This window comes from Ruditapes philippinarum, unplaced genomic scaffold (assembly GCF_026571515.1).
Source record: "Ruditapes philippinarum isolate M1 unplaced genomic scaffold, ASM2657151v2 ctg3445_1_1_1_1, whole genome shotgun sequence".
Classification (NCBI taxonomy): domain Eukaryota; kingdom Metazoa; phylum Mollusca; class Bivalvia; order Venerida; family Veneridae; genus Ruditapes; species Ruditapes philippinarum.
Window position 1 is genome coordinate 195,237 of NW_026866545.1, and position 21,990 is coordinate 217,226.

The window sequence follows — 21,990 nt, forward strand, 5'->3', positions numbered from 1 at the left end:
ATTTATGTAATCTGCACATAGTAGTCAGTATGCAATACTTTCCTTGTACTAGATGATTGCAGAGAAGATACTGTAACTCAATTCCACATTGTCTTTCTAACTTATTTGTCCATATAAAGTGTCCAGTACTAAGAGCCTTATGGAACCCAAAATATAAATAATTCCCTGTAACAACAATAAATGGTATGACTGAGATAGAATTTTGAAACTTGTATATTTTTATCAGTTGGTAAAATTTCCTAACATTTAATTATACAGATAGTATCTTTCTTCTCAATATGATGAAAGTGAAAACATTTCTCTGATATGTACTATGTTGTAGCAAAAAGGTATAGCAGTCCTTTAGCAAACTGTATAATTTCACTGCCACCAAGTTTGGACTCCCCATACACTCTATCCACAAATGAGATTGGAACTTCTCCGATTGTGAACCCAAACTGTCGTGCCCGCACGATCATTTCCATTTGAAACACATAACCCTTGGATACACATGCTTTTACAAGCTTTTCCAAGACTTCCTTTCTGTAAAGTCGGAAACTTCCTGTTAAATCCGAGGCCCCAGGTCGTAGTAAAATCTGAGTTACGTAATTTGCCCCTCGGCTGATAATCTTTCTTTTCAGATCCCAACCGTATACACCACCACTTCCGCTGTATCGTGTACCAGATACAATATCAAAGTCTCCATCTTTCTGTTTCTTAATAAATTCTGGGATAAATTTTGGATGATGAGAGAGATCGGCATCCATTATAATGACGAAGTTTCCTGTAGCATGTTTGATCCCATGTATATAAGCTGTCCCTAGTCCAAGTTTTTTCTCTCTTGGTCGAAGAACAATTTTATCCTTGCCATAAATTTTTTGGAGCTCTTTAGCTACATCCAATGTTTTATCAGGGCTTCCATCATCGATGATAATAACCTCATGGTTAACGTCACAGAGGTGTTTCTCTAGAAGCCATACAATTATTGGCAAGTTCTCCCTCTCATTGTATGTTGGGAGTAAAATGGAGTACTTATCTTCAGCCATTACATCTAGAGCATAAGTGTCTTAGGATATTCTGAAAAGGAAAGAAAATAACACAATGATAAACAGAGTTTCAACAAACCTTGTATTGCATCACCAGATGGGTCGAACTAAATTGAGAACGAATGACAATGGAAAAACAACATACTGTACACTAAATGGATTAAAAGAGGTACAGCAACAATTTATATATTGAATACGTTAAAAAATGATCTAAAACAGCATTTTTTAAAAATTCTATTCCTCTATTATCAATAAAAAACAAAAATTATGTTTACATTCAGGATATCTGTTGAGAGTTGTGGTTCTTAGCCGCTACACGTATATCGGTTGAACACCACTAAACATTCGGCATGTTCAACATACTGAACACCACTAAATAAGACTTAGATTTCCATACATTATAATACAATATGGGTAAACTAAAGTACGTAAAATGACGTAATTAATCAAAACAAATGGGTAGTACAAAAGTCTTAATAACGCGAAAGAAAACGTAGTAACGCGAAACAGGGTCATATTTGAAAGACCCTGCGCGAAACGAAATGCATTGTAGCGCGAAACGAAATGTATTATATAACACGAATCGAAAAGACACAACGAATTTAAAAGCGTTATAGTTATAGCATATGAAACGAGACTTCAAGTTTTAAGAATTCTAGCATCTATTTTAGTAACGAACCATACATCAAAACAATATGAATCCAACATGTTTTTAGTACAACGCCTGTAATTGAATGAATATACGTTATTCATAATTGCAAAATAGATAAATACAGAATCCCTAAAGAAAGCCCAACACGAAAAAATTGAAAATGTTGCAGGCTCGGTTTGATTGAGCCTGTTCATGGACGGTACTGGAAAGTGCAAGTTACCGTCCACGCCCCTTAGCACCGGCTTAAGCAGAATTCAACATTTAATCATGAAGTACATGTAGTACAATTTTGAATTTTGATACATCCGCAGATGTGTTCATACGGCGGTTATCATGGAACCTTCAATGTGACACTTCCGTGCCATTCCATGAAAAGCGGCGTATGGTCCCCAAGTAATAAAATGCGTGTGCCCTAAACGAGAAAACAATGGGCGGAACTAATTAAAATGGAGTTTTGAAAGGGGATCTGAGGTTATGAAGCCTGTATATCACAGATAAGACGTCAAAAGACAAATTTAAAAAGCAGGCAACCTATCCTAAGGGTGATTCAACGTTATTCAAGTAGGAATTTAATAATGGAACCACCCAACTAGAAAATGCCGAAAAGTTGAAACCAAAAATACCACAAGCACAACAATAATGTCGTGCCGAACGATCTTCAAGGATCGAAAACTATAACACCATTGATTAAATGTACGGGGAGACTTTTTACAGTCGCCACACGGCACAAATAACCCGGATGTGACCATAAAATAGATAAATACAGAATCCCTAAAGAAAGCCCAACACGACAAAATTGAAAATGTTGCAGGCTCGGTTTGATTGAGCCTGTTCATGGACGGTACTGGAAAGTGCAAGTTAATTACTGTCCACGCCCCTAGCACCGGCTTAAGCAGAATTCAACATTTAAACATGCAAAGCCATGTTTCAATTAAAAATAGCATTTGGGTCACGGGTCATGCAAAGGTATCCGAACCTAAATCCTCGCAAGTCACGTGATGGTTAGCGCAGCAATGGCGGCGAATATTATGAAATGTAAACGTACTGATAAACTTTGGGGCACTGTTTCATTAATCTAACATTTCATGTTCAAAAATAAAAAAAAATGAAGTGTACAAAATATATCTAACTACGTGTATTAAAATAGCTTTTGTATTGATTGAATTACACTATATGACATAAATATGTCACAGTTCTGGTTGACTTTCAATACGGGATTGGCTTCAGCGAACAGGTGTAGCAGTACTATAAAACACATTGTATGTGCACATGCAGTATAGGCGGGATAGAGACGCCGCACATTCTCCGTACAAGGCTGTGGATAACCACCGCGTTCATTCGCCGAGTAACTGCGTTTGTTTTGAGCATGCTTAAAATGCGCGCCGTCGATCGGCGTACGTTGTATGCGATGCCACCACGATGCTTTGACGATGTGGCGGCGATGTTTGCCGTCTTAATTACTGCACTCACATGGACGTTCTGAATTTTCTTTGGACGTCACGAGAGTGACAGGGGTTTAAATGAATACTAAACCACCCGTGACATCATATTTGCTATTGGGAATGCGTGTACCGTTTAATAATTTGCATCGGGTATTTGTTTACGTTTAAAGAAGTTTTAATAGTTAAATGATTCTTCAACAATCAATGCAGGGGTACATTGTCACAATTATAACGACACAAATAAATTAAAAAAGTCACAATAAACAACACAAATACCGATATAAAGTTTTTAGCACTTCTAATTTCTGTTAATCTGTCGTCAGTCTTTAATCCATTCAGGGAGGCGGTAAAAATCAAAGAGTTGGACCTAATTAAACGTTAATTGAATGTTTGCAAACTTAAATTACCCGTCTTTGTAGTTTTACATCAAAGCTATGCACGTGCGTTAAAGATGAAGATCATTAAAATTTAACGTAAAAAAGACGTTATTTTATTAATATTTCGATATCAATCAAATGGTAATGTAACGATTCGCCACACTAACGATTCGACACAGAGTATTAACGTTTCGCCACAATTAAATAACGATTCGCCACGTGTTCAAATACGAACTTTTTCACACCTGTTTTCAAACTGTTGATGGCAAACTTTTTTCCATTCTATATATATATAAGTATTTCATTTGTTAATTACATAAATTAATTATACTAAAAACAGCTTTTACTGAATAAAAACAAATGAAAACCAAATATTTTGTTACCAAAATTACATTACACATTGTAGATAAGTTAAACTTTGTTATTTATGTAAACTGGAAAATTTTACGAAAACAGCTTTTATTGAATAAAGACACATGATAACAAACATATTTTATTACAAAATTTACAAACACAGTGTGAATATGTTAGGGACGAGTTGACTCTTTAAGGACGAGTTGACCAAAAGTAGGGGACGAGTTGACCAAAAAGGTGACGAGTTGACCAGAGGCCGAGTTGACCAGGGGACGAGTTGACCGGATTGCAATAAAAGAGATACTAGAAATGAACGTTATTGCAATTAAAGTAATACACATGCATATCATGCACTTATATCATATGTCTATATTATAGTATAAAATATAGTAAACATTACTATTATGTTAAACATAGTGTAATTCAACTTGTTGAATTGATATAAAAAAAGAATATTATGAATATCCTATAGCCTTGTTATATAAACTTCCACTTTCTCATAGAACTACTATTGCTTAAAATTAAATATTCCGGTAGTCTCAAAATATGAATGTGTGATAACGGCGATTTTTATTATTTTGTACTTTTTATGTACATATGTATTATGATTATGTACTAGAATAAATTTGTTCTGTACGTTCTGCTCACATCAACTTTATTTGTTGGTGCAGTTCATTTTATATTCTTCTCTAAGGGCATAACATCAAAGGTTGGGCTAGAACAAAAAATGTTGTATTTCATTGTTCTTTCCAGTTACCGTAATTTTCAAAAGATGTTCACAATTGGTATTTCGAATTTGTCATTTAATAATGAGCATTTCACAATTACTATGACATAATATATTTCGATAGTATGTCTATATTTAGAAATGATACGATTAAATTTTAGTGCAATAGACCCGCTTATTTTTCACGAAATGAACTTGTAAATTATATTATTTCGTAAATCAACTTATTGTGTTTTTCTAAAAACTAGTTCAGCCTAACATAAAGAGAAAGATCACGTATTTTCCGATTCTTTGCAATTGTAAGTACACATGTTCCACTAAATGGCATTATAATTATAATTGAAGTTAAACTGGAAACTTGACACTACTGTATTGTAATTTTAGCACGTTTCTCTGTCAATCGAACATTAAATATTGAGTATAATAATTATTGTTTATCATTTTTTTCAGCTTCCGAGAATATGAATCAAAACATGGTACAGGTCAAGCGTTACGTGACAAATTGTAATACAATCGTTACATGAAGGGGCATATAAAGAATAAAGATAAATACATGCATGCATAATGTTCCTGGTAACAACTTGTTTGAGTCACTTTGTATTTTAATGATCATCCTTTAGAATATTTCTTACTTTCCTACGTAAATATATTCATGACTTGGTTTTAAATGTTTATTTAATGATAAAATAGAACAGAGGAGAATGATCAAATATGTATTTTCATAATCTTTCTTTGTTTCACACGTATGTCGTGCATCATTTGAAGTAGATGTTTTAGTAACTTATATCATTTGATAGTTTCATTACATGGCTACAGTAAATAAACAACATTATCTGTTTACAAACAATGCAGGATAAAATTCATTTTCATTAAATTTAACAGAGGCGGAAAAGAATTGAGACGTAATTTAAATATACGAATGATCTCGGAAAGGCTTGTCAAGCCTCGTGAGCGTTATTAAAATTCTAGAATTCAAATTTCAGCCTAATGAAGATTAAAATAGTGTGACTTCATTTATATTTTTTTACTTCTTTTCATCTTATTTTGATAACATTTGTCGAAGCTTAAGACCGGTAACTATAAAGCTTTATAAAACATCGTATAACCATGTCATTTGTGAATTTAATAAAGGTTGATAAAAATTGTGACGCTTTGAAATGTACTCAACAGACTAAATGTAACACCCTTGATACGCTGTTAAAAGAGTTATTCTACGTCATCTGAACCATTGTTGGAGTGTAGTATTATAGTCTATAGTATTATAGATAAGCGGAAAAGGTTTATTTAGTTCGTTTAAACAATACTAAACTAGCTTTGCAAATGTAAATATGTCATTAGTTAATCATACCAAATACAGTCATATTTTAACTGTTGGATTATATTTATATATGTGATATTAGATACTTCTTCCATAAACTACACCAGAAATGAAGAATGTGCACTGTAACAAGACTGACAGGACTTTTTTGGGGATAGATATTCATGTAAGTATATACATGCAATTAAATTTATTGTAATTTTTTTAAAAAGTTTTTCCGTATAAAGAATTGATAGTTGTAATTGATTGATTTACACAATTAAATAGAACATTGCTTACTAATGGACAGATAGATACACAATAACTGTTTGATTTTGCTTTACTCCTAATTCGTACTATATTTTCTAGATAGATTTAAAGTCGATTTACTAATTTTTACAATCCAATTGGACAAAAAAGACTTTAAATTTTCAAATAGGTGTATACATTTACATACATTAAATATTGCATATTAATTCATATATTGTCGTTAACTCTATGCATTTGCATTAAAAAATATACAAAATTTATATGTTAGTCCAACAAATTGTACTGCGCGACGAGATATTGTGCTATTTTCGTGTCCGGGCAATATCTCTAAAGCGAGATTCTGCCCCAGAACAAAAATATCTCAGAATCAAGCTTTGGCACGTCAATATATTTTGAGTAACACATATGTACACTGCTGTTTATGCATATTGTCATACATTATTGATGTGTAACATTTTACCACAGGTGTTACTTTACACTGTAAATACATTACATATCCTTGTATGTCAACTTTTGCATGACAAATCAATTAAAAAAAAGAGAAAAGGAGATTTCTAACACGCTCACATTGAAATATTTATGTAAGGTTTAGAAATTGCCTGTGCTTAAATGGTCCCCAATGAGGTCTGCACGGAGTCGAAATTTATGTACCATTGATTTGATGTTCTTGTGGGCACAAAGTATCAATTAATTCACTCACTGATGCTTTTAACTCAAATCGGGGTTACCCAAAGAAATAAAAAGAAAGAAACAACGTTCTTTTTTTTACTCAATTCTGAAAGTATGAGTGTATTTCTTATATTAATTTATATATTTTTCCTTTTAAAGTATACGAATATCAGTTGATTGACTATGTAAGAATTTCAAATTTTATACTTTTTTGATCACATTTAGTTATAAGCTTCCAATACAGTTCATTGTTTACAGCAAAGGACTTAACATAACAATTTTAAACATGCATGTACGTATTTTCATTTTAAAAATAAAGGTTTCATTTTTAGCCCTATTTTCAATATAACCGAAATAATTTTTATTACATTGTCTTTGTCAAAGGTTCAATATACTTCAATTAGTACGTTAACGGGCATATTGATTTACTTAATATACTTAACTTTCTTTTATTTAGGTCATAGCATTCTAACAATGACTTTTGCTACCATAAAATGTATATAATATAACCAACAGTTTATTTGTAGAAACAGTACATAAAATCGTTTGGAAGATTTTGCAACTATTTAGAGAAAATGTCGATTCTTCTTAATCACCAGGTGCAAATATACATGGCTTTTATTAGACGCCGCTAGATATGCAATTGTCCATACAGCAATGGAGAAAATTATAGACTTGATTTTGTTTTTGTTTTTTTGTTTTAACAAAATCTGTTTTCAAATTTTCTGATAAAAATAGCTTTTCTGATGTACAACATGTCATTTTTTTTCTACATAATAAATAACGTGCCAATGAGCCAGTCTATAGTCGATCGTTCAAAAACTTAACAGTTGAGAGAGGTGACGACTGAGGCAGTGTCACTCACTTCATTTGCTTCGCCTCTGTTGAAGTTCGGCTCCGCCTTAAATTGTCATATTAAATTTGATATTATGCTCCATATGCTAGCATTTAATCTTTGTTGACGGGGTAGAAGGGAACCAGGACAACTTGATCAATATCACTTGTCGAATCATTAAATTACAAGTTACAAAGCCTAAACCACGCCCACTATCAGAGAGGCGGTTCTCTCTCAAACGTTAAGAAAGTACATGTACAACAAACCGGTTCAATCGCAACTACTCGGCCCTTCCCGTCAGTCTTCGGATAAGGATTATAGATAATAGCCGAGGCAGTTCCGAAAGCAAACCGGTTACGCTGCGGCCTTTAAGGGAAGATCACTGCAGAACAGTTTGGGTGAAAACTGTTTGTCCTCAAAATCATTCGAACATTATGCAATTCGTACCAATATTTAAATGAGTATATTCTCGGCACATATTGTCTTGAATTTATTTTAAGTCCTTTTATACCAATCATTTCAATTTTATATGTTATCCAATTTATTTTGATTCGACCAGACGTTTCAGTCTTTCTCGCAACAGACAAACATTTAAGAATTTCAGTTCTGGCTTTGTGAATTTTTACATTAGGTTCTACTTTTCACAAAAATATGCAACTTTATTTTTTAAACAACGAGCACATACCAAGAACATGGAGAAAAAATTGATTTGTGCTTCGGATATTCAACTGTAATAGAGAACGATTTTCAATGCTGATTGACATCATTTGGTGGCGTCTTTGCAAATGGTGTGCAGCATCAACATTTAACTTGTTTATTATAAGATGATGTTCTGGTTTGCTCCATACATATATAAATTTGCTATAATGCGAGAACAAAGCACAATGTGAAATATCGTCTTTGCACGAAATATTCATTGATTCCTTGTTTGTGATAATCATTAAGATAAACTTTGAGAGTCGATTTTCACGACCCATGTACAAATTTTCTGTTAGATTAAAAGGTAATACATCCATAATATGTGTAAGTATGCATTTTTTTTAATAAAATGTACACGCCAAATTCTCATGCTTACAATTAGAAATGTTCAAATTTCAATCTGCTTATCATAAAAGCTATACAAATGTTATGGTTTTGGTTCGTTGTTGATCTGGGTTACAGGAGCTGGAGTAAGTATGTCATAAGAAACATACTTTATAGTTTATCGGTCGAAAACTACTACTCTACTACTACTAATAATAATGATTAAAGAATACCAAAAATACAAGATACATTGTTATATGTAAGGAGGAAGCTATTAACATGCATATGACATGATGGAAATTATATTAATATAACTGAGATCTATATGATTTAAAGATTTATAATTATAAATAATGACAAGAATTACGTTTCTTAATTGAACAATGAGTTAAAATCAGTTTTTGACTGATAAGGTATCATGGGATTTACTTAAACGATATACAGTACATATATATAGCTTTGATATCTCGTGCATATCATCTTTTGAAAATCTTCTATTAAAGTTCTACAAAATAATGATCACGGGTTTTAAAATTATATCATGCAATAATAACTGTTTTAAATGCGTTCCAGAATAAAAAAGGTAATTCCAGATGTCCTTTTTCCGGGGGTCGACCTGCAGGCGCTTTTTCAGGCGGGGAGAGATATAGTAGAGAGCTGTTATAGGGGAATAATTCATCTATGGGACATGACATAAAGAAGATTTAATCAAACTTGACCTTGCCTTAATTTGGCCTTGACACTTGAGGTCAAATTATTGAATATCGCAAGAAGTGGTCATATCTTTGTTATTTATTTATGGATTTGATTAATACTTGGACAAAGTTGACACGTAAAATAATTCAAATATGACGTTGACCTTTATATGAACTTGACTGTCAATGTCAAATATTGTATTCATCTTATATTATAATAACTTTGTTATTTATCTACGGATTTAATATATTCATGGACAAGAGAAGTCTTTCGACAAAACCGATATGTTGAATTTTTCTAAATAACACTGACCTTTAATTAACATTGACCTTCAAGGTCAAATTAATGAAATTTGCTTAAATTACATTGTATTTACAATTTGAGTTATACTTGGACAAAAAAACACTAATGACAAAACCTTCATTCTTGGACAAAAGATCTCCTATTACAAAACTGGCATTGATGATTTATTCAAATGTAACCTTGACCGTCAACGCCAAATATGAAATTTAATTTATAATTTCTAAGAGTGTTTTTTACTGCAATATTCTTTGTTCAATGTGTTTGACCTTTAAAGAAAGAAAAAGTTGAACAGGATCCCCGTCTGGCGATGGCACTTGTGTTATAGTTTATATGAAACATGGTCTACTAGACCTCCGTCAGGTTTGCTCAAATCATAAACTTAATCTTGGCAAGATGACTCCACACAAGACATACTTGGGTAATGAACATAAGCATTTTTCTTTTCAGATATCACAAGGTCTCGTATATATAAAGACTGATTGGCTCCTATAAGGTCTATCCTATGACCATACGCCGCTTTCATGGACTGGAAAGGTTCCATGATAACTGCCGTATGGAAACTGTTTCTAAATTCCAAATTTCGTTATTTCATTTTTCATTTTGAATAATGCTTAAGTCGGTGCTAGGGTGCGTGGAGGTAGCTTATATCCAGTAATGGATCACGTTATCAGTGGAGTAGACTTCAGTCCTACGCATAAACCCGAGATTTCCAGTTTTCCCCAAAAATTTCCTATCTCTGACCAGTGATGAGCATTTAATTAAAATTACATGGCTTGTCACAGTATCACTGATAGCAGCACCCTTGAATGTTTTATGACCCTATCATGTTTCAAGAATGTATCGTGTAAAAAGCTGGGGGATATAGAGAACATTTTAGAAATAAGGAAAACTTTATTTTCATGAGCTACAATTTTTTATAAGAGTTAAAGAAAAAAAAGATTAGATTACATTTAAACAAGTTTTTAATCACTTACAACTCACAATGAAAATACTTGTGTAAATTAATTTCATATATTTCACCTTGTGAACACCAAAAATTTTATATTTCACTCGTGGCTGCGCCACTCGTGAAATATACATTTTGGTGCTCACTCGGTGAAATATATTCCGATCTTACACTGAACAAAACAAATATCCATTACATTAAAGGCATATTATGCCTCAGTGATTTATATTATTTTCCTTTTTGAGAGGAGGCAAAATAATGTTTAGTAATACTATTAATGGATTCAAAGCATTGTTTATGCTTATCATTCAATTTGGTACAGAAAAAGAAATTTAAAAAAGGTCGAATAATATAAACAAAGAAGTATTTTAACTTCAATACAAAATCACTTTAACTATATACCAATTGCCAAAGAACAGAAAAGAAAGATAAATTTGATGACCTTTAAGTTATTTTAAGGAAACCATAACTGGACAAACAGCACGCTGGACTATTTAAATGCTGGACACAGGAAAGGAAAAACAAACTATAACAAAATCAGTTATAATAAGATACATATATATATTTCTGTATCTGTATATAGAATTTTTTGAAATCTGAATTAAATAAGGAAAATTCTGAGTATAAAGGGATGATTCTTAAGATACTGATGCAAGATTTATGAAGCTTGTTATGTTATTGTTTAAAGTTACATGTAGAAGTAAATTCTTTCATAAATAGAGAAGTTAGAGCAAAAATATCAGTTTTTGTAAACAAAATCAAGTTCAAGGGGAAATAATTCTGGAAATATTCATGCTAGAGTTATGAATCTTGTCACACATGATAAGGAACATATATTTGAAGTTAGAGGTAGATACCTTAAGAAATAAAGAAGTAAGTAAACAAAAATAATTTTTGAGGAAAAAAATGTATGTTCATACGATAATTCTGGAAAAATTGGTGCTAGAGTTATAAACATTGTCACATATGATGTAGTTGATGATGAGAAACACATGTTTGAAGTCCTTAATTTGAAATAAAGATGTTAGAGTAAAAAATATTATTTTAAGCAAAATTATAGGTTCAAGGGGATATCATTCTTGAAATACTAGTTTAAGATTTTGCACCTTATCACATGATGATGATAAGGAATATATGTTTGAAATTGATACCTTAAGAAATAAAAAATACAGATAAAATAGTTACTGCATATAAACTTTCATTTAAAGTATGGATGCTGACGCCGACTTAGAAACCGAGGTGAGTAGGACAGCTCTCCATATACTTTATATAGGCGAGCTAATAATGAAAATATCACTTACCTGGTCATTTAATTAAGACTTACGGTAAAAACATATATCTGTAAAGTTTACAGTAAACAGTGTTTTGTTGTGTTTTTTTATTTTTTGTTTTTTTTTGGGGGGGGGGGGAGGAGGAGGGGTGGGGGTTGGTGGTTGTATTCAGTAACGTGAGTAACAGTGACACTTAACTATGGAACTTTATCAAATTTTATTAATAAGATGATTATTACTTATAAAGTTATGTAACAACATAAAATTCATTTAATAGCTAATAGTTATCTTGTGATGTAAAGTATATTTACAAATAATTGCTAAATTTCACAATTCAATTGGGCCGCAGACCAATTCAGAAAAAAAACATGGATAAAAAGAGAATGTATCTTGTGAAAAACTACATCTAAAGAAATTTGATCCCTCAATGTTAGGGCCATTAGATAAGAATACAGAGGACCAATTAATGATGACAAGACTCTCAACTTGGTGGACGTGTAATGGGAGATATACAGTTAATAGTGATTTACTAGCTGATAAGCCCTTACTGAGATTCAGCAGGCTGGAAGGGTTTATGCGTAGGACTGGGAGTAGACTTATCAGTCCTACGCATAAACCCAAGATTTCCAGTTTTCCCCAAAAATTTCCTATCTCTGACCAGTGATGAGCATTTAATTATAATTACATGGCTTGTCACAGTATCACTGATAGCAGCACCCTTGAATGTTTTATGACCCTATCATGTTTCAAGAATGTATCGTGTAAAAAGCTGGAGGATATAGATAAGGAAAACTTATTTTCACAAGCTACAATTTTTTATAAGAGTTAAAGACAAAAAAAGATTAGATTACATTTAAAAAAGTTTTTAATCACTTACAACTCACAATGAAAATACTTTAATTTCTTTAATTAATTTCATATTAAAGGCATATTATGCCTCAGTGATTTATATTATTTTCCTTTTTGAGAGGAGGCAAAATAATGTTTAGAAATACTATTAATGGATTCAAAGCATTGTTTATGCTTATCATTCAGTTTGTCAAAAAAAGAAATGTAAAAAAGGTTGAAAAATATATACAAAGAAGTATTTTAATTTCAATTATATACCAATTGCCAAAGAACAGAAAAGATAGATAAATTTGATGACCTTTAAGTTATTTTAAGGAAACCATAACTGGACAAACAGCATGCTGGACTATTTAAATGCTGGACACAGGAAAGGAAAAACAAACTGTGACAAAAATTCTATATTAACCGATACAGATATATTTCTGTATCGGTTAATATAGAATTTTTTTAAATCTGAATTAAATAAGGAAAATTCTGAGTATAAAGGGATGATTCTGAAGATACTGATGCTAGAGTTATGAAGCTTGTTATGTTATTGTTTAAAGTTAGAAGTAAATTCTTTCATAAATAGAGAAGTTAGAGCAAAAAATATCAGTTTTTGTAAACAAAATCAAGTTCAAGGGGAAATAATTCTGGCAATATTCATGCTAGAGTTATGAATCTTGTCACACATGATAAGGAACATATATTTGAAGTTAGAGGTAGATACCTTAAGAAATAAAGAAGTAAGTAAACAAAAATAATTTTTGAGGAAAAAATGTATGTTCATACGATAATTTTTGGAAAAATTGGTGCTAGAGTTATAAACATTGTCACATATGATGTAGTTAATGATGGGATACACATGTTTGAAGTCCTTAATTTGAAATAAAGACGTTAGAGTAAAAAATATTATTTTAAGCAAAATTATAGGTTCAAGGGGATATAATTCTGGAAATACTAGATTAAGATTTTGCACCTTATCACATGATGTGGATCATGATAAGGAATATACGTTTGAAATTGATACATTAAGAAATAAAAAAATGCAGATAAGATAGTAACTGCATATAAACATTCATTTAAAGTATGGATGCTGACGCCGACTTAGAAACCGAGGTGAGTAGGACAGCTCTCCATATACTTTATATAGGCGAGCTAATAATGAAAATATCACTTACCTGGTCATTTAATTAAGACATTACGGTAAAAACATATATCTGTAAAGTTTACAGTAAACAGTGTTGTTTTTTTTTGTTGTTGTTTTTTTTTTTGGGGGGGGGGGGGGGGAGGAGGAGGGGGTGTGGGGGTTGGTGGTTGTATTCAGTAACGTGAGTAACAGTGACACTTAACTATGGAACTTTATTAGATTTTATTAATAAGATGATTATTACTTATAAAGTAAAATTCATTTAATAGCTAACAGTTATCTTGTGATGTAAAGTATATTTATAAATAATTGCTAAATTTTACAATTCAATTGGGCTGCAGACCAATTCAGAAAAAAACATGGATAAAAAATGTGAGTGTATCTTGTGAAAAACTACATCTAAAGAAATTTGATCCCTCAATGTTAGGGCCATTAGATAAGAATACAGAGGACAAATTAATGATGACAAGACTCTCAACTCGTTGGAGATATACAGTTAATAGTGATTACTAGCTGATAAGCCCTTTATGAGATTCAGCAGGCTGGAAGGGTTTATGCGTAGGACTGTTATAAAGAGAAGACCATTATAAACCGATTTACATGTACATTAGCTCGTATTATATGTTATTAGTAATTAATCGGAAAAGTACCGGTATCTGAGTTGTTTGCGTGGGCGACATGAATAGATTCTGCTTCTTTCAGCGTTAATCTAACCCGTTACGGAAATTTCAAACTTGGGTTCAAAATAACAATAACTTTTTTATTTACTATCATTCAAGTAGGCGTTTCATTATATAAATTGTTCAACTTCCTGTTTCAACATTTTTTTTAAAAATTGTTTTTGTTTAACTTTATGACATCCCTAGAATATGCCATCAGAAGGTTTTGAAGTTAATTAAACAAGTAAAATTGATGGCCTGTAAAATATTATCATAAATATACATACAAAAATGATGAAAAGGCATACAATAATATGAAGAATTGGCATGTATTAGATCCTAATAACTCAGTAGCAACTTTTATATTAACATATAATTAATAAACTATTATAAATGTATCAGATATTTTTATATTTCTTAACTGTTCTAGTTAATATTAAAGGGAATATGCAGGGCTTTATTTCATGAACATTGTATTCGGTTGAAAATTTCTTTTAAATAATTGAAATAATTAAAATTGATTTGAATGAAACACAACCCCATTCTGTATTAACTATGAAATAACACAACCCCTTTCTGTATTAACTATGAAATAACACAACCCCTTTCTGTATTAACTATGAAACAACACAACCCAATTCTGTATTAACTATGCAATAAGTTTTCTTTGCGGCTGATAAATTGCCAGGTTAAGTGCATATACACTATGATATTTGTTTATTTCTTTGTTTACTTTTTAATAAACGTTTAGGTATTTGAACAGTCTGGTATACAATATGCAAAATCAATGTAATATTTTGAAATGACGGATTTATATTGTTTATAAAATGTCCATTGTTTTATTGACTGAAAAACAAAACACCAACACTATTTATTATCATGATGAAAGTAATCCCAACAGAAACTAACAAAATACGTGTATATTATTATATAATAGCTGTGAAATCCCGGTATCCCGTATAAAGCTTTTACAAAAGTGTATGAGGGTACTGTTTTACCAGTAATTAGATAGCTTCGAGTATTTGAGGCTATGACAATTTTTCTTGTATAAATGCAGTACAGAATAGAGTTGCTTGCTATTTTTATAAATGTCGGGAGATATACTCCAAATGCAGCAACTTCTGGACATATTGGTTGCAAACCTAGTACGTACTCATTATGGAAAACTGTTTTGTGTAAATACACTTTTTTGAATACAAACGGACTTATTAAGAAAAGTTTCATGCTGGCAAATAGATTGTCAAATAACATATTTAAGAATTGGAATTTTTAGGTCAGTGAGGAATTAAGACAGCATGATTTTGATATATTTGTAAAATTGTTACACCTTATTCGAAAGAATGTATTCTTAAAAATCTGCTTCCAAAAACTGCCAAAACCTGCTTTAACATCCTAAATAAAAGAAAACTTGTTTTATATCATAAGTTATCATAAAAAACCCTGTCTTGAATATGTGATATATTGTCCTAGTGTTTATAATACCCCTGTAGTATATTGTTTTAGTGATACATGCAATGTTTTGATTATGTCTAAAATTTCCTTGGTAATCTTAATGTCATCATACGCCATTATTTTATCCACATTCTTTAGACTGTGGAATTGTTTGGCATTTTATAATATCTCAATTCTTTTATTTCTGTTTTCCCTTTTTTTGATATGATTATCAAGGATACTTTTTAAACTTTATTTTATCTGTATCATATCATTATGTATATAAAAGGGAAATACATATATTTCTTGTTGTTAAGGGGGAAAAATCTGTAGTGCATAAAATACTCCAGTTTTGTTGTCTAGAGAGTTGTCACCCTTAGAAGTAAAACACAGTCACCTGTTATTCTTTATAGAATGCTATATTTGTATTTTATGGTTGTATTGTGTATTTTAATGATATGTTAAAATGTATAGATGAGACTCAAATAAATAAATAAATATTCTTTCATTCAAAAAGAGCGGCACTATAATTTCCGAAAAGAAAGGACGTCATATTCGGCTCTATAAATCAAACATAAGCTTCCAAACATTAAACAGACTAACACGCATGTACATAAGTGGCGCAATATGCAAATGAGATGTGATATTTTCATGCTGTAGAATATAACACGCATTTATTGTTAAATAATTATAATACCTGGGTTATCATGGCATAGAAAGAACAATGCATAAACACAATTGCTTGCTATGCTTTTATACACAGTACATGTAGGCAATTTTGGATACATTTGGTATTTGTTCAGTTTTAGTTGGCGGGAAATGAATGTCTTTTATCAACCATAGTCATTTGCATGTTATGTTCATATTGAACGAACGTGGATTTTAAGACAATAATTTATTCGTCAAATTCGATGAAACAAAGGCTAAGGTATGTCAAAATATTTCTTACATTGTTAAATAGTGTAATCTGATAGCATGTATGGGTAGATGCTTTCTTTTTGGTATTTCCTGCCAAAATTCCCGCCGAATGTCCTACTGAACGACCGATATTTCCACTTCCTGACAAAAAATGAGTTCATTACTCATAAGATAATACAATCATTGCTAGAGATGTGTTTTCTTTGACGATGATCAAACTTTGCAGATGTGTGAAGACTGCAAATAATCAGGTCAGTCAATATTTTCACAGAATATGAGGATGTTCTTAATTCTAAATCGATAAATCGTCTATTGTTGATTTAAATCGTACAATTGGAGAAGGAGTATTTGTTATTTATAAAAAATATGATCATCTCGTTCCTTTTATACATCACCTTTCAATGTTAAGAATCATCTTTCAAAAAATGACTTGGGTAAAGTTAAACTTTGAAACCGGATTGATACGTAATTAACTCTACGGTCCTATAAGAAAATGTTTTCAATATATTGAAGTTTCACTTTTTTATCAACCATTGACAAATTCATTCTTACCTAACCTGTGATTTACTTAGTCACATGTTTTTAGCTCACCTGTCACAAAGTGACATGGTGAGCTTTTGTGATCGCTTTTCGTCCGGACTCCGTCCGTAAACTTTTATTTTAAACGATATCTCCTCATAAACCGGTAAGCCAAACTCATCAAAACTTCAAAGGAATGTTCCTTTGGTAGTCAACTTCAACTTTTTTTAAAGAATTTAATTCCAATCAGAACTCTGCTTGCCATGGCAACCGAAAGAAAAAAAACTTAAAATATCTTCTTTTAGAAAACGGAAAGAGCTAGAGCTTAAATATTTGCCATGAAACATCTTCTAGATAGTGTCTACCAAGTTGTCCAAATAAATGCTCCAAATAAATGGTCTAATTTGGCCCCGCCCCGGGGGTCATTGGTTTTCCTTATTTGTATATAGTAAAATCTTAAAAAATCTTCTTTAAAAAAAAACATTGCTAGAGCTTAGATATTAAGCATGAAACATCCTCTAGTGGGTGTCTATCAAGTTTGTTTAAATAAAAGCCCTGGGGTAAAAATTGGTCCAGCCCAAGGGGGTCATTGTTTTTCCCTATATGTATATAGAAAAAAATTAAAATATCTTCTTTTAAAAACCCGTAAGAGCTAGAGCTAAGAAATTTAGCATAAAACATCTTCTAATGGGTGTCTACTAAGTTTGTTTAAATAAGGATCTTTGGGTTAGAATTGGCCGCGCCCTAGGGGTCATTGATTTTCCTTAAATACATGTATGTATAGTAAAAACTTAAAAAAATCTTCTTTTAAAAACCCAAAGAGCTAGAGTTTAGATACTAAGCATGACATATCTTTTAGTGAGTGTCTACCAAGTTTGTTCAAATAAAAACACTGGGGTCAAAATTGGTCCCTCCGAAGGGGGGGGGGGTCATTGTTTTTCCCTCTATGTATATAGTAAAAACTTAAAACATCTTCCTAATGATAAAAAAACAAAAACACAAAGAGCTAGAGCTTAGATATTTATCACGATACGTCTTCTAATGGATGTCTACCAAGTTTGTTCAAATATAAGCCCCTGGTTTAAAATTGGTCTTGGCCTTGGGACCTATATACAGGTGAGCGATTTCCGTTGCCATGGTAACAGGAAATCTAAGACTGAGCATGTCGTTACAAAGGCAATGGTCCAGTCAACATTTGTGCCAAGTTTGATTAGTAATGAAGCATTTTTCATAGTTTCATAGCAGTTTGAACTTGTAAGAGGAGGCTTTTCAGTGAAAATGGCCATTTTTCACAGTATGCTCATGGGGGAAAGGGTTAACTAAAAAAATTATAAATGTTACAAAACAACATTTTTCACCAAATTTAGGTAAAAGACCACATGTTAACATGGAAAAACTAGATTTTGGGTGATTCCAAGGTTTTTCATCATTTTTTGTTAACCTTTACCCTTATATAAGCGTGTTTCGACGGCTTTTTGCCCCCCCCCCTTTTTGAGGCCTCAAACAGTGAAAAATGTCCTATTTAGACCCAAAACACTGTCTTTCGTTTTGAGAAATGTTGTAAAAAAAGTGACAATTTATTCGGCACCGTCCCCCATCCAAATAATACATCAGGGGGTTGCCAGAAGGGGGATGTGCCCCTTCTGTTTGGGGGGGGGGGGGTTTGAAGGTGGGCGGAGTCCCCCTCATCGCCAAGAAAATTTTGGACTTATGAGAGGCTTAAAATGACCCCAGGTTGATCATAAGGTAACGTGTAACCAACGCTGAAAAGCCTTTGACTCTATCTCAATCCCTTGAGAAGTTGCAGTACTTTGAAATAAATTTTGATGGAAAAAATCGAAGCAAAAAAGTGATTTTTAGCAATTTTGAGATGTCCCCTCGTTGCCATGGTAACAGGAAACCTAAGACTGAGCATGTCGTTACAAAGGCAACGATCCAGTTAACATTTGTGCCAAGTTTGATTAGTATTGAAGCATTTTTCATAGTTTCATAGCAGTTTGAACATGTAAGAGGAGGCTTTTCAGTGAAAATGGCAATTTTTCACAATATGCTTATGGGGGAAAGGGTTAATGCATATTTTAAAATCAAACAAAATAAAAAAAGAAGTTTTACTTTCCGAGATCAAAACAAATCGAGGTAACAGCCTTTTAACAACCAGATTCACATACCACCAGAAATAGCCATAGTTTCAATTATGAGCAGATAAATGAATTAATTTTTATAATTCTTTGTCACTCATTGGAACAATAAGTCAGTTATAAATTTATTATCTTAGTAAGCGTCATAAATGAAAATACTTTTCATAACAGTATACCGTTTATCATATTTTGTTAAAGCTATCAAAACATGACGATTAGAATGTACTGTGTGAAGTAACATGGTTTACACTTTGATATTATTACCAGTATCTGCTTGTCTTTTGGTAGTACTGTTTAGTGTGGTTTTCTTTTGGCATTTTACTTACAGGATCATGTTTTTTATTCAGTTTTGTCTTCGCTACATTTGTGGCTATATTATCATAAAATCATTGTTTTGTCGTTTCATTGTGGTACATGGCAACGCTTATCTAGCGTGTTTTTTACTGTTAATAAAATTGTCAAGCTAAATGCTTTTTCATAGTTATTTTCGTTGTTAATAAAGCCTTAAATTTGACTGATTTACGATAGAACGAAGAGTACGAAAATTCACTGGGCCGAGTCCAACTGCCACAAAGGGTAATCGTAAAGGGTACCGTAATTTTCAAAAGATGTTCACAATTGGTATTTCGAATTTGTCATTTAATAATGAGCATTTCACAATTACTATGACATAATATATTTCGATAGTATGTCTATATTTAGAATTGATACGATTAACTTTTAGTGCATTAGACCCGCTTATTTTTCACAAAATGAACTTGTAAACTATATTATTTCGTCAATCAAGTTATTGTGTTTTCAGCCTAACATAATTTGCAATTGTAGGTACATGTTCCACTAAATGACATTATATTATTAAACTTAAACTGGAAACTTGACACTACTGTATTGTAACGTTTTTCTGTCAATCGATCATAAAATATTGCGTATTTGAGATATTCAAAAACAATTATTATTTATCAATTCTTTTTAGCTTCCGAGAATTTGAATCAAAACATAGTACAGGTCAAGCGTTACGTGACAAATTGTAATACAATCGTCACATGAAGGGGCATTAATAGATAGATGCATGCATGCATAATGTTCCTGGTAACAACTTGTTTGAGTGAGTTTGTATTTTAATGATAATCCTTTAGAATATTTCTTACTTTCCTAGGTAAATATATTCATGGCTAGGTTTTAAATGTTTATATAATTCTAAATTAGAACAGAGGAGAATGATCAAATATGTATTTTCATAATCTTTCTTTGTTTCACACGTATGTCGTGCATCATTTGAAGTAGAAGTTTATTTTAGTTACTTATATCATTTGATAGTTTTATTTCATGGCTACAGTTGATAAACAACATTATATGTTTACAAACAATGCAAACAGATCTTATCTCGTTTTAAAACCACAACTCAAATAACAACACACAGTACGTAAATTTGCGGGTTTTCTATTTCAATTTCAAGGTTACCTTTACGAAATAATGCTAGCTTTATGATTTAACATCATGTTAAAATTTAAAAGTGTAATGTTATCTTAAAAAATTGATATACACTCAGTATATAATATTATCTTACGGAAGCAAACACGCATTTGTAAAATATTATCATGAATACTCGTATAATAGTTTAAACAATCATAGATTTTATTCATTACTTGTTAATTAACACCGCTTTAAACCGTGAAAATAAAAAATTATGCAAAATTACTATTTCTTTTCATTATATTAACAGAGGCGGAAAAGAATTAACACCCAATTTAAATAGACGAGATATCTTCGGATAGAATACGTAAAGGGTTGTTAAGCTTCGTGAGCGTTATCAAAATTCTAGGAATCAAATATCAGACACGTTATAGGCCTAATGAAGAGTAAAATAGTGTGACTTCATTTACATGTTTACTTCTTTTCATCTTATTCGAAACTTAAGACTAGTAACTATAAAGCTTTATACCATGTCATTGTGAATTTGATAAGGGTTGATAAAAACAGTAACGCTTTAATGTACTAGGTTTTAACTCTGCAGACTAAATGTACGACAAGAACTGGTTCTTTATGGATTTAAATCACAAGAAAAGTAGCTTGATGCGCTGTTAAAAGAGTAAATAGACTATGTACGTCATCTTAACCATTGTCGGAGTGTTTATATATATAGTATTATAGATAAGCGGAAAAGGTTTATTTAGTTCGTTAAAACAATACTAAACTAGCTATCATAACAATACATGGCAAATGTAAATAAGTCATTAGTTAATCATACCAAATACAGTAATATTGTATCTATTGGATTATGTTGTGTGATATTAGCTACCTCTTCCATAAACTGCACCAGAAATGAAGAATGTGCACTGTAACAAAACTGACGGGACTTTTTTAGGGATATATATTCATGTAAGTATATACATGCAATTAAATTTATTGTAATTTCTTTAAAAAAAGTATTTTCCGTATAAAGAATTGATAGTTGTAATT

General features: G+C 31.6%; 2 protein-coding genes across 4 annotated transcripts in view; one reads left to right on the forward strand and one right to left on the reverse strand.

The window, feature by feature from the left end:
* LOC132732831 (dolichol-phosphate mannosyltransferase subunit 1-like) lies at nucleotides 1–1,389 on the reverse strand. The gene is made up of 2 exons (XM_060719344.1): nucleotides 1,301–1,389; nucleotides 1–1,056 (listed from the first exon to the last, which is right to left on the reverse strand). Exon 2 carries the CDS (start codon nucleotides 1,023–1,025, stop codon nucleotides 312–314), a length of 714 nt encoding a protein of 237 aa, XP_060575327.1. The 5' UTR covers nucleotides 1,026–1,056; nucleotides 1,301–1,389; the 3' UTR covers nucleotides 1–311.
* A 4,452-nt stretch (nucleotides 1,390–5,841) lies between these two features.
* LOC132732832 (uncharacterized) overlaps nucleotides 5,842–21,990 on the forward strand; it is a 52,307-nt gene continuing 36,158 nt past the window's right edge. Inside the window, exon 1 of one of the 3 annotated variants that reach the window (XM_060719347.1) lies at nucleotides 5,842–6,061. The gene's annotated coding sequence lies outside the window, so the exon portion shown is untranslated. Of the gene's footprint in view, nucleotides 6,062–16,622; nucleotides 16,884–21,256; nucleotides 21,910–21,990 lie in introns of those variants that run through there. The other 2 variants (XM_060719348.1, XM_060719346.1) reach the window with 2 other exon arrangements.